This window comes from Saccostrea echinata, unplaced genomic scaffold (assembly GCF_033153115.1).
Source record: "Saccostrea echinata isolate AGI-Se365-2 ecotype Australia unplaced genomic scaffold, CSIRO_AGI_Sech_v1 ptg000013l, whole genome shotgun sequence".
Classification (NCBI taxonomy): Eukaryota; Metazoa; Mollusca; class Bivalvia; order Ostreida; family Ostreidae; genus Saccostrea; species Saccostrea echinata.
In genome coordinates, this window is record NW_026889762.1 from 653,847 (window position 1) to 670,940 (window position 17,094).

The 17,094-nt window shown below is 31.2% G+C and overlaps 1 protein-coding gene across 1 annotated transcript; it reads left to right on the plus strand.

Moving 5' to 3' along the window:
• Window positions 1-1,862: 1,862 nt before the first annotated feature.
• On the plus strand, window positions 1,863-15,969 carry LOC133186410 (uncharacterized). Its single transcript, XM_061321666.1, has 9 exons — window positions 1,863-1,932; window positions 2,030-2,261; window positions 2,906-3,013; window positions 6,204-6,282; window positions 6,451-6,551; window positions 12,468-12,551; window positions 12,714-12,739; window positions 14,409-14,493; window positions 14,610-15,969. The coding sequence occupies exons 1-9, from the start codon at window positions 1,870-1,872 to the stop codon at window positions 14,813-14,815; spliced, it is 984 nt and encodes a 327-aa protein (XP_061177650.1). The 5' UTR covers window positions 1,863-1,869; the 3' UTR covers window positions 14,816-15,969.
• Window positions 15,970-17,094: the final 1,125 nt, after the last annotated feature.

Here is a 17,094-nt window from a genome sequence, read left to right on the forward strand (position 1 = left end):
GGTTTGAAATATGACCTATCACATTCCTTTAAGAAGATTATGAAAGACATTCGACTTGTGAATGTGCATTATCTAAAAATTACCAAGTGATCTATTGCAAACTTGTGTGATGCTATTATAAAGGCAACCTTATTTTTACTAAAATCCAGTAAAATATATTCCTACCGGTAAACTTGAGTAAAATGTGATGTTAAAATAGAACATATATAGTCCAGGTATTGAAAATTCATATGTAAATATACTACACATAAAGTTCTCTTAAAGGTGTAAGTCTTTTTTTTTTACAAAAACTCAACAAAAATGATTGAAATGAATTTGTCAAAATGTAGAAAATTGAACCAGCAGTTTCAGAGTTTCAGATATTTTGGCAATTAAAAAGGAATTTAAGCCAAGAAAAGTTAGAATATTCAGTAGAAGGCGTAGTCTTAATATGACTACGGCCCTTATTTTACGTATAAGGAATAGAGATTCGTTATATCAGGCCTTTACTTTTTATGGATGAAAAGTTACTTTGCATTATTTTGCATTTAGGCAGCATAAATATATTCTAAAGTGAAGGTCCCAAGTGGCCAATATATAGTATGTCTATATATTTTTAACAAAATATCGCGAAAACATGTCACAGCTTATAATTTTTCATACAAATATATTTGATTATTCACAATACCGTGAAATTTTTTTCTTGTGTAAATCATAAGAAAGCGGTAAAACAGATTTCATGAGTGCTTTGTACTACCTTAATAGACATGGTTTCATTGCCCACATTTTCACAGAATTTCACTGTGTAAACTCAAGCCTTTGTACTCACAAACTGAATAAAAGTTTGAAGCACTTTGATGTGGAGTTTGTGAGTACAAAGGCATGAGTTCACACATCGATAAATTTTCAAAAAAGAACGTTAATTCTCATAATTCTAATTACGAAGTTTTAAAATTATTTCTCTTTGAAGCCACCATACAATCCGTTATTTCTGAACAGCGTAGGAATACTTTATGCTGCGATGTGGAAATGAAACAAATTCCTGATGAACATCGATGAAGTTCAAAACAATCAATGAACTTAAATTATAAAAACTTTTCGAATATTGTTTAAGCCAACGAATATAGTTAATACAAGTAGACTTCAGAAGAATTCGTCCTTGATATTAACAGACTGATTTCTATTAACGACAAACGCTTTAAAACGAAAATAGCATACCGACGACACATTTGATTTGCTCTGATTTGTTTAAAGACGGGACAGAATATAGCATGTAGAATTATGAATTTGATGCTACTGCAGCAAGAGGTACGTTTATCTTTTCTATTAGCGCTAGAGAGAAGTGAGAAGTGAGCTGATTTGTTAAGCATTAGAACGACGATAATATAACATCAAAGATTTAAAAATAATAACAAAAGATCTGACAGTGACATTAACTATGTAAACATAATATCCCCGTAGTTCTGATTGACAGATTTATCGATGTGTAACCTTTGTCTTAAATTTGTTCTCGACCGATCGAAACACAGAAAATCAATAAATAAAATTAAGATTGGAATTCTTGAATAACAAACATTCAAAAGCACCAAGGTTTATGGGGAAGGGTGTACGAGGAATCCTGTAGGCAAAATAATATGCTACTTATAATCTGTTTAAACAGCTAATAGTACATGGTTTTTGACAGAATCTTCATCTATTTTGTATCTGAGATCTTTTTTTTTTCATTTAATAAAATCAACAACATGAAACTAGAAACAAAGAACTTTATCGATAACTTTATCCGTTTAGGTCAGGACTTGAACCCATAATGTCAAGGAACATTAATTGGTGACGACACCACTTAATTTGTATGTTTGAATGCTAGTATGTGATACTATCTTTTTCACAGTTATGCAGAAAAAGCGGTGTTTCCAAGTAACACTTACAGCGTGGTATTTACTCCTCATGACAAAGGTAACACAAATTTAACATACACATGTTTTCATAGTATCTCTCTGATTTTATAGATTTCATTGAATACATATCTGTTTTCCATATATTTTTTTTTTAGATTAGTGAGGTAGTACTGACAAGTTGCAATGTTTCCCTTCCAACTCTGCAAATGGTTTCAATGTGTCCTACAACCGAAGAGGAATTAGAAAAGGCTACAAAAAGAAAAGATTGCAAGAGCCTTGCTGAAATTCAAACTTGTGTCCCACCAGGAAATTTCACATATCATTGTGTGATTAATGATTTCGCAAATGAAACCTACGAAGTATGTGCCCCTGCAATCTATTCCCAAGGTAAACATTTGGATACCAACTTTAGCCTTTTGAGAGAGGGAGAGAGAGAGAAGGCAGGATAGACGCAATATTCTTTTTCTCAAAATAACTCTGTCTTTAAATATTGTGTAGCCTTTAGTACACAACACCCATGTAATCGGTTTTCTTCATATATAAATAAATAAAATCATTAAGATGTCAATATTAAATGACATTCTGAACTCAGACATGTATTTGCCATATTATGCGTTTATTGCCATGAGAACTATCTAATACATATTATATTTGGGAGTCTAAAACTTGAATTTGTTTATTCCATCTACGTATATACATATACGTACGTATTTAATCCAATTATCTCAAATTTGTTTGGTCTGAGAATAAACCTCTTGATATCAGATTATTTAAAATATCGGAATAAAAAGGTTTATAAAGAACACAAGGATCAGACTACAGAATCAATTACACTTCCAATTATCCTTAGTATTCGGGTTTCTCTCTCTCTCTCTCTCTCTCTCTCTCTCTCTCTCTCTCTATTTATATATATATACATATATATATATATATATATATATATATATATATATATATATATATATATATATATATATATATATATATATATATATGTATATATATATATATATAGTTTCCTATGATTTTAGGACGCTGTCTAGAATTTGACCAGCATGGAAGAAGAATTGAAGAACTGAATATCAATTGTGTACCAATGGGCTGCCCAAAGAAATTTAGAAGCGCAAACTTACTCTCATGTACAAACAGCAGTATTATATATATATATATATATATATATATATATATATATATATATATATATATATATATATATATATATATATATATATATATATATATATATATATATATATATATATATTAAAAGATATTAAAAGAAGACACAAAAATCCTCCGTAAAGCTTTAGCGCTTTCATTAAAAATCTTCAGAAGCTTTACATTACAAAAATGTATACAACGGTAACATAGTAACAATGATTATGACGTTAAACTAAGCGGAACGTTTAATATCTATATTGCGACGTCATAGATAAAATACTGCAATGATGATGAAAACGTTCAGGGAAATCATAGGTAATTTATAAGAGACCTATAAGTTTTGGCTTTAGAATACAAATATTTTTTTTTTCTTTTTCCATTCTCTGGATATCACTGGCACATATGAGTTTATAAAAAGGGAAAATGTTTAATCGTTTTTTTCCACAAGTTGTGCACACCTGGAAACTTGTGGCCCCTGTTACCTAAGGGAAATTATTTGGCTTAATCTATCAAAATGAATTATTGCAATATTCAAAATCACCTTTTTTTACTTCTAGACATCAAGCAGTCGTCGTGTTATACTGATATGGTTGTAATAAGCACTGATCACTTTACCAGAACTTCAAAATTCATGGTCTCAAGACCAGGGGTTGTGGTGCTAGGGTAAACTATAATGATCATATAGTGAAAGTGCATTATTTCTTTGAGAATCCTTTTCTATTCCCTGATATTAAATAAACAAAGTGCAAAGTTACGATGAACTATGGTGCTTCTTCCAAAATTTTGAATTTAACTGCATCTTGATCAGGAGTTAAAATGCATTAATTCTTTGAATCTTTTTTCTCTGCCCCTGAATATTATGTTAATAAATTAGGTGCATGATTATGATAAGCAAAGATGCACCTTTCTTAATTGTCAAATTTATGGCCCATGTGTTCTAGTGAAAAAACGGCGGTCCTATTGATTATACAGTTTAAAAATCATATTTTCTTTGAAATTATTTTTTTTCTGCTGATGGTTATAAAACAAAAAAAAAATAAATGTAAAATTATAGTTTGCAAGGGTGTTTTTTTCCCAAAATAGCACGTTTCGTGGTCCCTGGGTCAAAAGTCTGGTGTAAGGATGAGGGTCTTTTAATAATACAGTAAAAAGAAAAGTTAACGTGGATTCTATAGAAATAGTCTTGCTTTCTTCTGGGCATTTCGTCTAGTTATTATGAACAAGGATGCTTCTTTGAAACTTTTTAAAACTTATGGTCCCAGGGCCAGACTTTCTGGTGTTTAGGGCGGGTATGGATTGTCTAGTGAAAAGGTGTTATTTTTATTCTTTTAAAAATCTTTAACCAGGTGCATAGTTATGAAGAACTAGGGTACTTCTTACAAATTTGTGAATTTTTAAATGCCATCAACCTGGATTATGTATCTGGCGTTAGGGTGAAGCTATGTTTAATCTGAACGGAATATAAACATTTTCTCTGAAATATGTGATAAAATAAATTTTCGATGACTGTTCCCTCTTTTTATTAACAGATTGCGTTTTCACAGCTTTTAAATACAAAGGTCGACTTTTAATATTTCTTAACGAGGTTCGCTCCTGAGCTTTTGAGAAGATTTTTATCTTAACATATATTTCAAACATTCTGCGTAATGTTTTAATTCTTACAATAAATTTGGATTCTACGGTAGCCGGTAGGTGCCAGGTAGAAAAATATTTTATCTGGCGGCCGCCAAATAATTTATCTGACGGCCGCCAGATAAAATGGCGGCCGCCAGAAACTTATCTGGCGGCCGCCAGAAAATTATTTGGCGGCCGTCAAATAATTATCTTGTGGCCGCCAGATAACTTTCTGGCGGCCCCCAAATAAGTTATCTGGCGGCCGCCAGATAAAGTATTTTTTCTACCTGGCACCAACCGGCATCAACTATATTCAGTTAAAACTCCATGATTAAATTCAATACCAAAAGCATTAAGTGAGGAACTATATTTTGTGGCAGAAGGTTTTTTTTAAGAAGAAAATGATCATTTTTTCTCTTTACAAGTATTTAAAGTATGTTACGTTTGGATTCCTTTTTTTACATGCCGTCTGCACACAGAGTTATTTGGTGCAGTGAACTGTTTTATACTGGTCCTAAATTTTATATTAAATAAACTGTCATGAATTCTATCATAAAATTTGATAATATAGCCTGAAAATCAAAAAAAAAAAAAAAAAAAAAAAAAAAAATAGCCCTAATTTAAGCTTAAAATTGGCACTATTTTAGTAATATCTAAAAATTAACATCACAGATCCCACTTCTAATCTTTTTTTTCTGAATATATAAGATACTTTTAACCACTCTTCTTAAATTCAGTAAAATTTCATTACTTTCAAATAACGCCAGAAAAATGATTTTTTTTTTTTTTTGAGTGCAAAAAGGTCAAATAATTGAACATGCGGAGTAATTAAAAAATTTTTTCGTTGTTGCAAATTTTAAGGTGTCTATTCAAGATGAAGTAAGACTGTGTTTGTTCCCATAATTTATTTGAATAAAAAATATTGGAGGAAAAATTTAAAAAATGATTTATGTGTAAGACGTTTTTACGATGCAAAAAGGTCAAACTAAATGCTCTGTAGCGCCAAAAGAAGCGCATTAACCCTCTTTTTTGTTTTGATTTTTAATTAAGCTATGTGTATAAATTCTAAAAATATACTTGATAAAAAATTCTCATTACTTTTGATGGCAGGATCCAACCTCCTTAAGGTCTACATTCTCTTTGTTTCAAGATTTTGAAATTTTAAACGAAAGATTCTGCAGTTGTCAATTATAAAACTATACATTTTCTCCAGATAAGCTAGCTTGTCACAAAATCTACTGCTAAAAGCACGGGTATGCCTACTCCACCGTAAAAGTCATCGATTTTCTGTGTTTTCTGTATGCATATAAAGAGCAGCTGTGCATGGTCTGCACGACTGTCGATGCTTATTGAATTAAGTTCTTCCCTTTACCTTAGGAACCCGTATGGTTAAAAACATTGGTCTTTAATCAGATACCGGTCTAATGATTTTCTTGTGGTCTTATAACCAACTGAGTACATGTATATTAAATTTTAATGGTATCAATCTTTTGCGTTGTTAAATGATTTCTAATAAATAACTTTTATAAACTTTCATTATTTTATACTTTCTAGATGGGGGTTGTAGCAAGATAGTTAAACATAAAGGAAATAAATCCACGACCTATTTATCAGGAGATTGCTACTGGAATGCGTGAGTTTACCTTAAAAGACCACAATCTTAGAATTGGCGATAAAAGTAGAGATAACATCATTAAAAATATTTTCTTTTTCATTGCGTCATTTCTATAGAATTCTCGTTCATCAAACATAAATGGAAAATTATCAGTGAAAATCAATAACACTTAGCATCCTCTTTCAGTCTCTCAATAATTTTGGCGGCTATCTGTGGAGTACTGTTTCTTCTGCTTTCACTTGTGTTGGGTATACTTTGTCGAAAAATGAAACAAGAGAACCATAGAGGTAATTTTCTAAAAATCAAAATTTTCATAATATAGAATTCATGCAGAAGGTACAATATTATTGCTTAAGGAAGCGATTGCAAGGCGTCACGTGATCAACTCATGTGATGTTTAAAAAAAGAAGATTTACGGTAACCATTTCCGGAATAACAGCTGAATAAGGAGCGTGATTATGATTACGCCCATGACAAAAGATCTTCGTGGCAATATTTTTAAAACAGATAAAGAATAAGATAAATATGTGATGTTGCAGAGTGTTGGTGAGCGTACGCAGATTTTTTTTATCCCTGTGTTTTCTTTTTTTGTTGGTTTTTTTTTTTTTCGTTTTGACACGTCTACCTTTTGTCTTAGTTCTGAACACTGAAATCTATTTCATGAATAAATTTAATTCATATCTGGATCTTTATGTCCTCTAATTTTATTTAAAATATAAGAATTTTGTTTGAGATCGGTTTCTTTCCTATAGGATCTACATCTATGAATAGATATTCATTTCCTAGAAGCTTCAGACGGCGTGATTTTCTCAGTGATTATAATGAATATAGGCCTATATGGATGGACAGATAAACGAATGCGATTTTCACATATACGTGTATAGACCAGTTTGAGGTCGCATGCTGGACATGAACGTATTTTTAAAAATATCGCAGAGGAAATTGTTTTCCTCTGTAATATCTTCTCTAGCATTTTCAACTCTTACATCGACCATGTAAACATTGAATCGTCGGCACATTATTGCGTAAACATTTGTGGTGGTAAAGTGTTTTATGCGTCGTATTTGGTAAAAAATTGAAACTTAACACACTTCTTCTTACAGAAAAGAAAAGTTTCTTTTTGTAAGTTTTCACAAATCTAGCAAAAAATACGCGTGTAAGAATGACAGACGAAACTAAGAGAGGTTAATTCTGACAATCGAGGTACTACGGAGGTACCAGGTATACCAGAGAGAGAAAATTATTTTGAGCATATACATTTATAAAAAAAAAACAAAACAAAACAAAACAAAAAAAAAAAAAAAAAAAAAATTTCAACTCATCATGCTCACGGGAATATATTTGAAAAATGAATTAATTTTTTTAAAATTCACGAGGACATGAACAAGGACGCTTCACCTCAGCATATTTCATGAACCGCGTGAGCATGAAGCGCATAAATGTCATTCTACGATTATTTTTGAATTATTTACATTTGCAAATATTTTTCTTAGATGAACCTATTGAAGAGAAAATATGTTCAATTCTGTATGAACTTATTAGGGGGTCAGAGGTCATGGCGTGACCGAATCACACAGCGAGACGATATCTTGTCTACATATTTCTGTCACAGTGACACTGGTTTCGGAACTTCTAAGCCGTTAAAGCGATGAAAAAGATAAAATATTTGAAACATATTTATTTTTGCGTTCAACAAATGATCATTAAATCTTTCTTCGGTGTGAAGAATGTTTCTAATTAACCTAAAATCACGCTTACCTTTTTAACCCGAAATTCCTTTGAAGGTATGTAAACTGAAGACGATAGCACCGCTTTTGACTCCATATATAAAGAACTCATACAATAATAATAAGATTATTCCCAGTAGCGATCATTGTTTTTTTCATTATGAACAGATATTTCCTGAACTGGACTGCTGAACATCAATGTAAGTATTCAAATGTTGGAGCGAGGCGAACTCTCAAGACCAAACAGCTTCTAGGTCATTGCGCGTCACAACATAGCAATACGACGGGCCGTTCGTGTAATAAATGCAGTTCTTTTCAGAATATTCGTCTCAAATGTAAATAAAAGTAATAAACAACAATGTTAAAAAGTTCACTGGGAAATGAACTTGGTTGGTACGTGATCAAATCTTCTGAGAAGCCCTTCGGGCTTCACAGGATTTGATCACATGACCAACCAAGTTCATTTCCCAGAGAACTTTTTAACATTGTTGTTTATTTCTTAAACAAAACAGTTTGCACTATAGTTTTGACGTCAAGTGTGGCATTATGACGTCACAATGGAGATATGTAGGCTTACCTAGTTCATAAGAAATTGAATTGTTTTCTAACTTGCAATGAATCTGAAGGAAAAATATTTGCAAATGTAAATATTAAATAGTAAATCACTAAAATTTGTCAAATAAGATAATAGCTAGGATTTTTATATACGGTATATATTGCAGGTACAAGTTCTCTGAAATAACCTATTCATTCAATGTGTTCAAGTGACTGCCCCCCCCCCCCCTTTCCGATACCAAGTCACAGTGCAGAGAACTCGATGAGTGTTCAGAGAATGAACAATTTGGCCCTTAGACCACTGTGCACTGGTTTAGAATGTATATACTTATATTGATATAATAACGGAATGAATATTTTGGAGATGGGGAAATAAAAAAAATATATTCATATTGTTGTTTTTTGTGTACATGATACTTATATCATTCTGCGATCATTCTGCTCTACGTATAAAATGAGCAACCACCACAAGATTTTCAGGAAAAAAAATATTAATCTATACGTATTTTCTATAGTTTTTTTTAACAGATTACGCATATTAAAGGTTCAGCAACAAACCATCAGATTAAAATTTATGAAATCTTTTAATATTTTAGGAAGGGGGGTATTGAAATGCATGTAGCTTAAAAAAGAATGTGATGACCCCACTTCATATTTTAACCATAAGTCACTTACAATAATTGTTACAAAATATATTAATTTTAGGAAAATTCATTGGGCAATTTTTTGTCAAGACGTTGAAAACTGCTCTTGGGGTGAAAATATTACTGCAAATTTACAATGACTACTCCCCAAAGCAACTGTGGCATTAGTACATCTATCAATAGTTTCCGATACAACTTTTATTTTCGATGAATATAAAGCATATTATTTAATATCTGGTGAAAATTATTTAATTTGTTTCAATTTTGATACCTGTATGGCATACTTAAAATTTCACTACATAAATATCAAAATATTGAAAAACGGTGGTTACCATGGCAACCATATCTTTCTTATAACCCTGATGACCTTGGTTGACATTTTCATATTATGATACAATTAACGTAAGGCAAATTATATGTAAAAATGAGAAAAAATCATAGAGACGATATTTTTCATGGACTCTTGCAATCTCTTCCTTAAAACGTTTTTGACAATTTAAACAAATATCAGATCATATCTTGCATGTAAGTGTACCTACCAAATAGGAAAAGGGTAGCTGTGAAGAATTATATTAAATCAAAAATATATTGGCAGTAATGGACACCCAACATTTATATAGTCCATCAACAAAAATATACATGTAACATACTTGATAGCTGAACTTTTCTTAATAAAGCTTGTCTGATGTCAGATGTCGTACATATGTTATCCGTTGGCGGTAACCTTGACATTTAACTGTCCAAATGCAAGGAAAGATATCTAAATAGACAAATGATATCAAATATTTTTGCGCCTACATTATTATTATAAATACAAAACCCAAATATATTGGAGGTTCATCATCCTAAAACCATATTCCATCGGGCTTTGGAGGGATGAAATATGGATTGAACGTTTAATAAGACTTTTCAAAGAAAAAAAATCAAAAACTAGCAGGGTAACATACTATATTGACATGGAAACAAATTTAAGTCTTAGGGATTCAGGTTTTTTTGGCACAACTTAAATGAGATTGCAGTTGCAATTTTAGCTTTCTTTTCTCCTGAGCCCCTTTCAGTTAAGGTGGGTCCTTATTTGTGGTCTGAATAGTTACCTTAGAAAAAGAGTGTTAAAAAAATCTTCCTCTGAATTACGGAGGATGAAAATAAAACAGAAAGGTTTTGAGGACAATTGGAATTTTTTCAAGACATGTTACTGGCATCAGATATATACTTGCTGTAGACCCTACGTCTTATGACATCATACAAGAGTTTGTTTTCTTTATAAAAAGAAGCTAACAAAATACACAACTGTAATAATTTGGACAATATGCAGACAAAGTAATTCAAAATTTCCCAGTTATATAAATAATATATAAATATTAATAAGTATATCTAGATGAACAAAATTAAGATGCCAAAAATAGTACAACTTCTTGAGTTTTGGTTCAAGTCAGGTATGTACAGTTGTGATATCAAGTATGAAATGGTGTTTTTTTTTTTTTTTTTTTTTTTTTTTTTTTTTTTTTTTTTCATTTTCAAATAAATTCAAAACGTTAATATTTATTCATATTTTAAGAGAAAGATGTATACAAAAAGTACTTTTAATTACTTGTAATTATATTTGCATGTTGTTAGTCATTTTGAAAATTAAATTTCTTTGACAAAGACTTTCAGAAAATATTTTCAAATTGACTCAAATTCCTCTGAAAAATATTGGGAGCATTTCCTGATACTTTGATATGTTGGCTTATTGTTTTCATGCTAATAAGAACTCAAATTATTCAGTAATAATATATTGCTAACGATTGTTCAATTAAAAAACTCGATGAACTGTGATACGAGGGCCGTTCAAAAATTACGCGGACTTCTTACACAGAAAAAATATATGATGACATAATCGGGCAAAAAGTCACACATAATACATGTAAAAAAGAATCTTTACCTATATGGTCATCAAAATTTCATGTTGTAAATTGATATCAGTTTTGGATGATTTAACAGGACATATCTTCGACGTCACGGGCATTAAAAAAAAATGTGAGCTTTCATTTTCTCAACATTTTCCCTCAGAGTTCGATCTTGTACAGTTTACAGTTTGGATCACCTTATCCGCTCAGCATAAACATCCATGTACAATTTCTTATCATGTTTAAAAGTTATAAAACTAGTATAGCATATTCCTTTTTGTTTTAAGCCCCAACGCTGCCGATATTTCTGAAATATTGTGTGACGTTGGTCACTCTCAATCATGTTCTTAACAGTCCAGATAAAGTTTTCATCGATGATTGTCTTCCCGTCCCCTCCCGTATTGCCTTTTACTTAGGTCTTACCGTCTAAAATTCCACTTTGCAATTTGTAGACAAATGTTGGGAATACTCTGGTTTATTCAGGATTTATCAGGCATATTTTGGGTCCATGGTGGCGTTTTCTCGAGAATTACACAAAATTTGATAAAAGTGCGATGCTCTGTTAATTCACGAGACGTTATTTTTCCAGGTGTTTTCACAGGAATCCCATCGGAGAAAAATCACCATATTTCTCTTTGTACTTCAATTATTACGACAGAAATCTAAATACATAATAATAGAACAATAAAAAGATACCTTTTAGAAATTGTCGGAAAATATCGCGAATTATAGAACATTAATGAGTAAAATTTTGGATCCGCCCGTCTGTTATTTATTTATTTATTTATTTATTTATTTATTTTTTTTTTTTTTTTTTTTTTTTTTTTTTTTTTGGTCGTGCTCCATACATCACCATCAACGATATTAAAACAGCAATAATTTTAGGAGAAATTAATAAAAATCAAAAAATTTGGCCAAAAATTAATTTGAATGTTAAAAAAAAATGTTTCTGTGAAATTTCATAACTACATATATATTTGACGTCCGTAAGAGTAAATAATAGCGCAATTTTTGAACGGCCTTCGTATTTGAAAAAAAAAGTTGTTGTTATTTTCTTTATTGTCAATGTGACCCTTCATTCTACCACTAAAGGTGGTTGAAGTTGTCGATCGCGAGTCTCTTTGTTTGATAATGTTCCGAGTTACATAGAATGATGGGGACAACCAGAATTTATTTCAAACTGAATAACAAAAGCTTGTTCTAATTACATGTAATCATTTTCAAAATCCTGTGACACTTTTCCAACAGAGGTTCTACAGCCATAACGAAAACCAGAAGAAATTAAATTGGATTAACTTCTTAAGAAAGAAATAATGAAAGCAAAGCATATTATTAAAAAAAAAATAGTGGCAGATATAATAATTCATCTTTTTTCCTTTACATTGGAGGCTTGCAATTTTCCGAAGAGACAACAATCTTGAATGGGGAGGAATCAACCGCGAATGCAATACAGAAAATCACTGAAGATTACGGTAAAAAAAAAATTTCTCTCTTTGAGTTTGTGTGTATCACAACATTTTTCTCAATGAAAACGACATATCAATATACATGTAATAGCTTTATCACAATTCATTAGGGATAGACTGAATTACTAGCATATATATTTCAATTCAATTAACATTCTATCTTTACAGATTCAAGAAAAAGAAGAAAAGGAAAGGTAAGTCATTTCGATGAAAAAAGAATGAATGTTTTAACACAGTCATATAAGTGTAATCATTATCAGGCCCGTAGGAAGCAAATTCACTTTGAGAGGGCACAACCATACATTTTCAGCTGGGGAGGGGGGGGGGGGGGGCACTATCAACTACCAAAATTCCTTGACAAGCAAAAACAAAAAAAAGGTCATCTGACATCATCATTGAGGGGGCACAGGCATATAGTAGCCATGTTTTCCCCCCGTGCCCCCCCCCCAGTTCCTACGGCCATGATTATTTCTGCTTGTCTAAGCTTTTAATATTTGGTTCTCAGTTACATATAACGCCCACAGGGACAGAACAAGAACCTCTCCACCTGTTTCATCCCCGGATTCTTCCTTTGGTATACATGATGAATAAGAGTAATGAAAATGATTTGTAAAGAAATTTCCCAACAGTTTTTGTGTAAAAATGTCATAGTGCATTCCACATTTTTGTCGCCAATAAAACTTGAATTTTCCAGTTAATCCTTTGACATAAATTAATGAGATATTCTATGCTCTGTACACCCATGTGTAAAGGAATTATTCGACATCTACATTTCTAATATCTGGCTCCGGGGCAATAAAACATAAGTGAACTCATATGAAGTAATGAAATACTATTATGCGTTGTACACCCATGTATGAAGGAATAATTCGACATCTTCATTTCTAATATCTGGCTCAGGGGCAATAAAACATAAGTGAACTTAGTTTTTTTTTTAATCTCAAACTCTGTTTTATATTATCGAATACCTTTTGTAAAATAAAAACCGAGATCAGTATTTAGTTTTATGGTCCTGGGGCTTGAATAAAAGTAATTGAAACATTTTTACCTTTAAAAGAGCTTTCTTTGCATCTTTTCATACTTGTTGCAAATTTCCAAAAATATACATGTATAAAAATTCTACTAAAAGTTTTTCTTTGGACATATGAAATACTTTCCAGCATCGTTTTTTCTAGTATAACCCTTTACTACGGTATTTATAATGATTCTTTTTTTTTTTAACAAGTTTCTATTTTTTTTTTTCTTTTGGAACAAAAAATACTCACAAAAGTTGAAAGTATGTTATGCGACTCCCTTTCAATAAAAGACAGAGATTTTGGTTAAATGCCTAAGCATACTTCTTGAAATTTCAAAGCTTTACATTGTACAAGAAGAAATACTAATTGTTCAATTATTATCATGAAATATATGGCGATAACAAACAGTATTCAAGCTCAAAAGTCCAGTCAAACAAAACAAATTAGGAGCAGAGCAAATACGGACCTCTAAAATATATATATCAGAAGTGGAATCAGGTGCCATGTAGAAGTGAGCATCCCCTGCCGATCAGTCACAACCCCTGTGTGCTCCTCATAAGGAGTCGCCTATATACATATATATAATTCTCATTTTTGACACTTTCCAAATACCGATTATTTATACAAAACTGAATACTCTATTTCTCTGCAACAAGTTTATGTACTATGCGTAATACACACTCGTTTTCAAAGCAAACTGTATGAATTTTGAAATAAATGGAATAAACAATACGTCATGTAAGTTATTTGAGCAAAAAAGTTATTGTTTTATTATAATATACTTTATATACCTGTATAATACGCAATGTCTGCAGAGATATGTTGAATCTTTCTCTTAACTATGCAGGGGCAGATTCCCCAGCACACAAAACTTCTTACAACTTCGACCTTAAGCATAAAAAGTTCTGAAAGTCACGTGACAGTAAAACAAGGTAAAAAGTTTTTATGTGGATGTTATATTTTAAAGAGTTGCATTGCAGTTCGTCGTTTGTAACGTTGAATATTTTGCAAACTACTAAATTCATATTCGTGTATGAATCTGTTTCAGGTTTTGACGCTAAAACGTTTACGTTTTTCTTGAAAAGACACAATCTGCAGGATTGTAAAAGGGTTTTATATAGAAATAAAATCGACTGTCTTCAAACATTCTTTGAACTAGACGAAGAAAAATTAACATCATTTGGTCTGGATTATGGACAAGTGTTAAAATGCTTGCGGGCGAAAAAGACAATACAAACAGAAAGTAGAGTTTAAATGTTAAACTACTTTTTACAAATCATTTGCATAAAACTTACGTGTCTTATTATTTTTTTTTAATATAAAAAAAGAATAAGAAAAAAAACCATGCAATGACTGTTTCATTATATGAATTTTTTTTCACCTCGTTATTGTAATCGAACTTTCGTGAGTGTATAGTTTTTGATAGTACTTCCATCTGTCTGCTTAGCTAGTTGATTGTACCTAGCCCATGACTTTAGATTGGCTTTTACATGGATATCTTACAAGTGAATTTCTTGTGACAAGACGTTACTTTTGGTTATAACAAATTTAACTCTTTGACCTTGCAATTGGAGTTTGATTAACATTTGCAAAATTTTACCAAACTTCACCCTTTGTCATAACTTTTAAATGGTTAGCTCTAAGACGTCCATACATCACATGTGTATTTCTTGTGATAGGATTTCCCTGGAATACAAATATTTTTTGACTTTTTAACTTTGACCTGAGTCCGGCTTATTAAAAAAATTAAACTTGGTAATAACTTTAATTTATTTGTAGCTATGGCTTTCATATTTCTCATGTTATCCCCTTGGGTACCAATACTTTTGATCTTTTGGCCTTGAATTTTGGCCTTTTTTCGAAAAACTATAACCTTTGTCATTACTATTGAACAGTTGATGCTAGGGATTTATTGTCTCAAAATTGTATATCTTTTCGGATGAGAGCATTCTCTGAGTATCATCAATTTTGACTATTTGACCTTCATTCTTGAGATTGAATTACTTTTGAAAAAATGAACCTTGGCAATAACGTGTGAAAATAGCGCTAGGCTATAAATTTTTCTCCCTGAGGTACCAACAGTTTGAACTTTAATTTTGTCCTTGACATTGAAGTTTGACCCACTATTACAAAATACACTTGGTCATAACTTTTTGAATATTTGGAGTCAGGCTTTCATATTCTACATCTGTTTTCCTTACGGAATTTCAACATTTTGATCCTTTGACCTTGACCATGACAATGACCTATCATAGGGGGAGATTAGTGTTTCACAATCATATTTTTTTTATTTGGTGTATTAGATATAAAAATACTTGTGTGTTGTTAGCATACACTTATAATAAGAAAAAAGGTCCTCTAAGTAATAAATTTGTAAATTCTTTTATAGATTTTTTATGTTTTTGTTGTATAAGTGTATTTTTTCCATATTAAATATACACAAGAGATGTCTTCAACTTTTCATGTTATCATACTTTTTTATTGCACTTCTGATCGCAGTGGTAACTTGCAACTACAACAAGACTGTCCTTCAATAACAGTCAATTTATCAATGCAAAATATGTGAGGGCCCATTTGGATGCATCATGCACTGGGTAGGTCAAAACAAAAAAGCTTCCAAAGGTTAACTTCCGGTTCACAATCGAGTCGAGAGTTGCTTAATTTAAGTTACGCCCGAAATAGCAATTATGTACAAATAAGACTAAAACACACCACTGAACATGAGTTCACAGGTTATGGTGTATTACATTATGGTGCTCTTACATTTCTAGTTTGAATTTTCTTATTTATAGTTTAAATGTTTTTATCAATACCACATATTAATTACTTTTCCTGAATATAAAAGATACATTATTTAGTTTGTATAAGTACCACAATGTATAACATGAATTATCAAACACGTACGAAATTCAAAAAAATTGATGATTTTCAGAGTAAATCGATTTTTTTTTGTTGCAAATAAGACACTCGTGAGCTTGAAATTTTCTGTTGATTATAATACATAATAAAAATATCTGATAAATCATGTCATGAATAGTATCTGTTTTATAAAAATGAAAATTATGAAATTTTACTTGGAGGAAGTCTGTTTCATTTATAAAGTGATCATACTGTCCACAAAGGAATATTAAGGAATTAATCTTTTTTTTTTTTTTTAATGAGTATTTTCTCCATCCTTTACATCAGTTAAAGCTCATTTGAATAAAAGATTTATGTAATCCTTATACGATAAAAGAAGGTTTGTTCTTGATTAACCATGAGGGAAAGAGGATTCCTCGGTATTCATCGTTATTATTTTACATTTTATGTCACATGAGCCGAGGGCTCAAGTGAGTTTTACGGATCAAACTTTTTTCGTTGTCTGTCGTTGTCCTTGTCGTCAGCGTTGCCAGCTTTGTTTTTATTGCCATATACTTTTCATATTTTCTTCTTTTCTAGACAACTTTGCCAATTTCAACTAAACTTGGCATAGAGTATTCCTCGGTAATGGGGTTTCAAGTTTGTTCAAATAAAGGATCACCCAGTCTTTGAAG

Excerpts from the sequence above, each read along its gene's own strand:
- LOC133186410 (XM_061321666.1), top strand. The coding sequence starts at position 1,870 with ATGCAGAAAAAGCGGTGTTTCCAAGTAACACTTACAGCGTGGTATTTA. Across the intron at positions 12,740-14,408 it reads GAAAAAGAAGAAAAGGAAAG|GGGCAGATTCCCCAGCACAC; the intron begins GTAAGTCATTTC and ends TTAACTATGCAG. Across the intron at positions 14,494-14,609 it reads TCACGTGACAGTAAAACAAG|GTTTTGACGCTAAAACGTTT; the intron begins GTAAAAAGTTTT and ends AATCTGTTTCAG.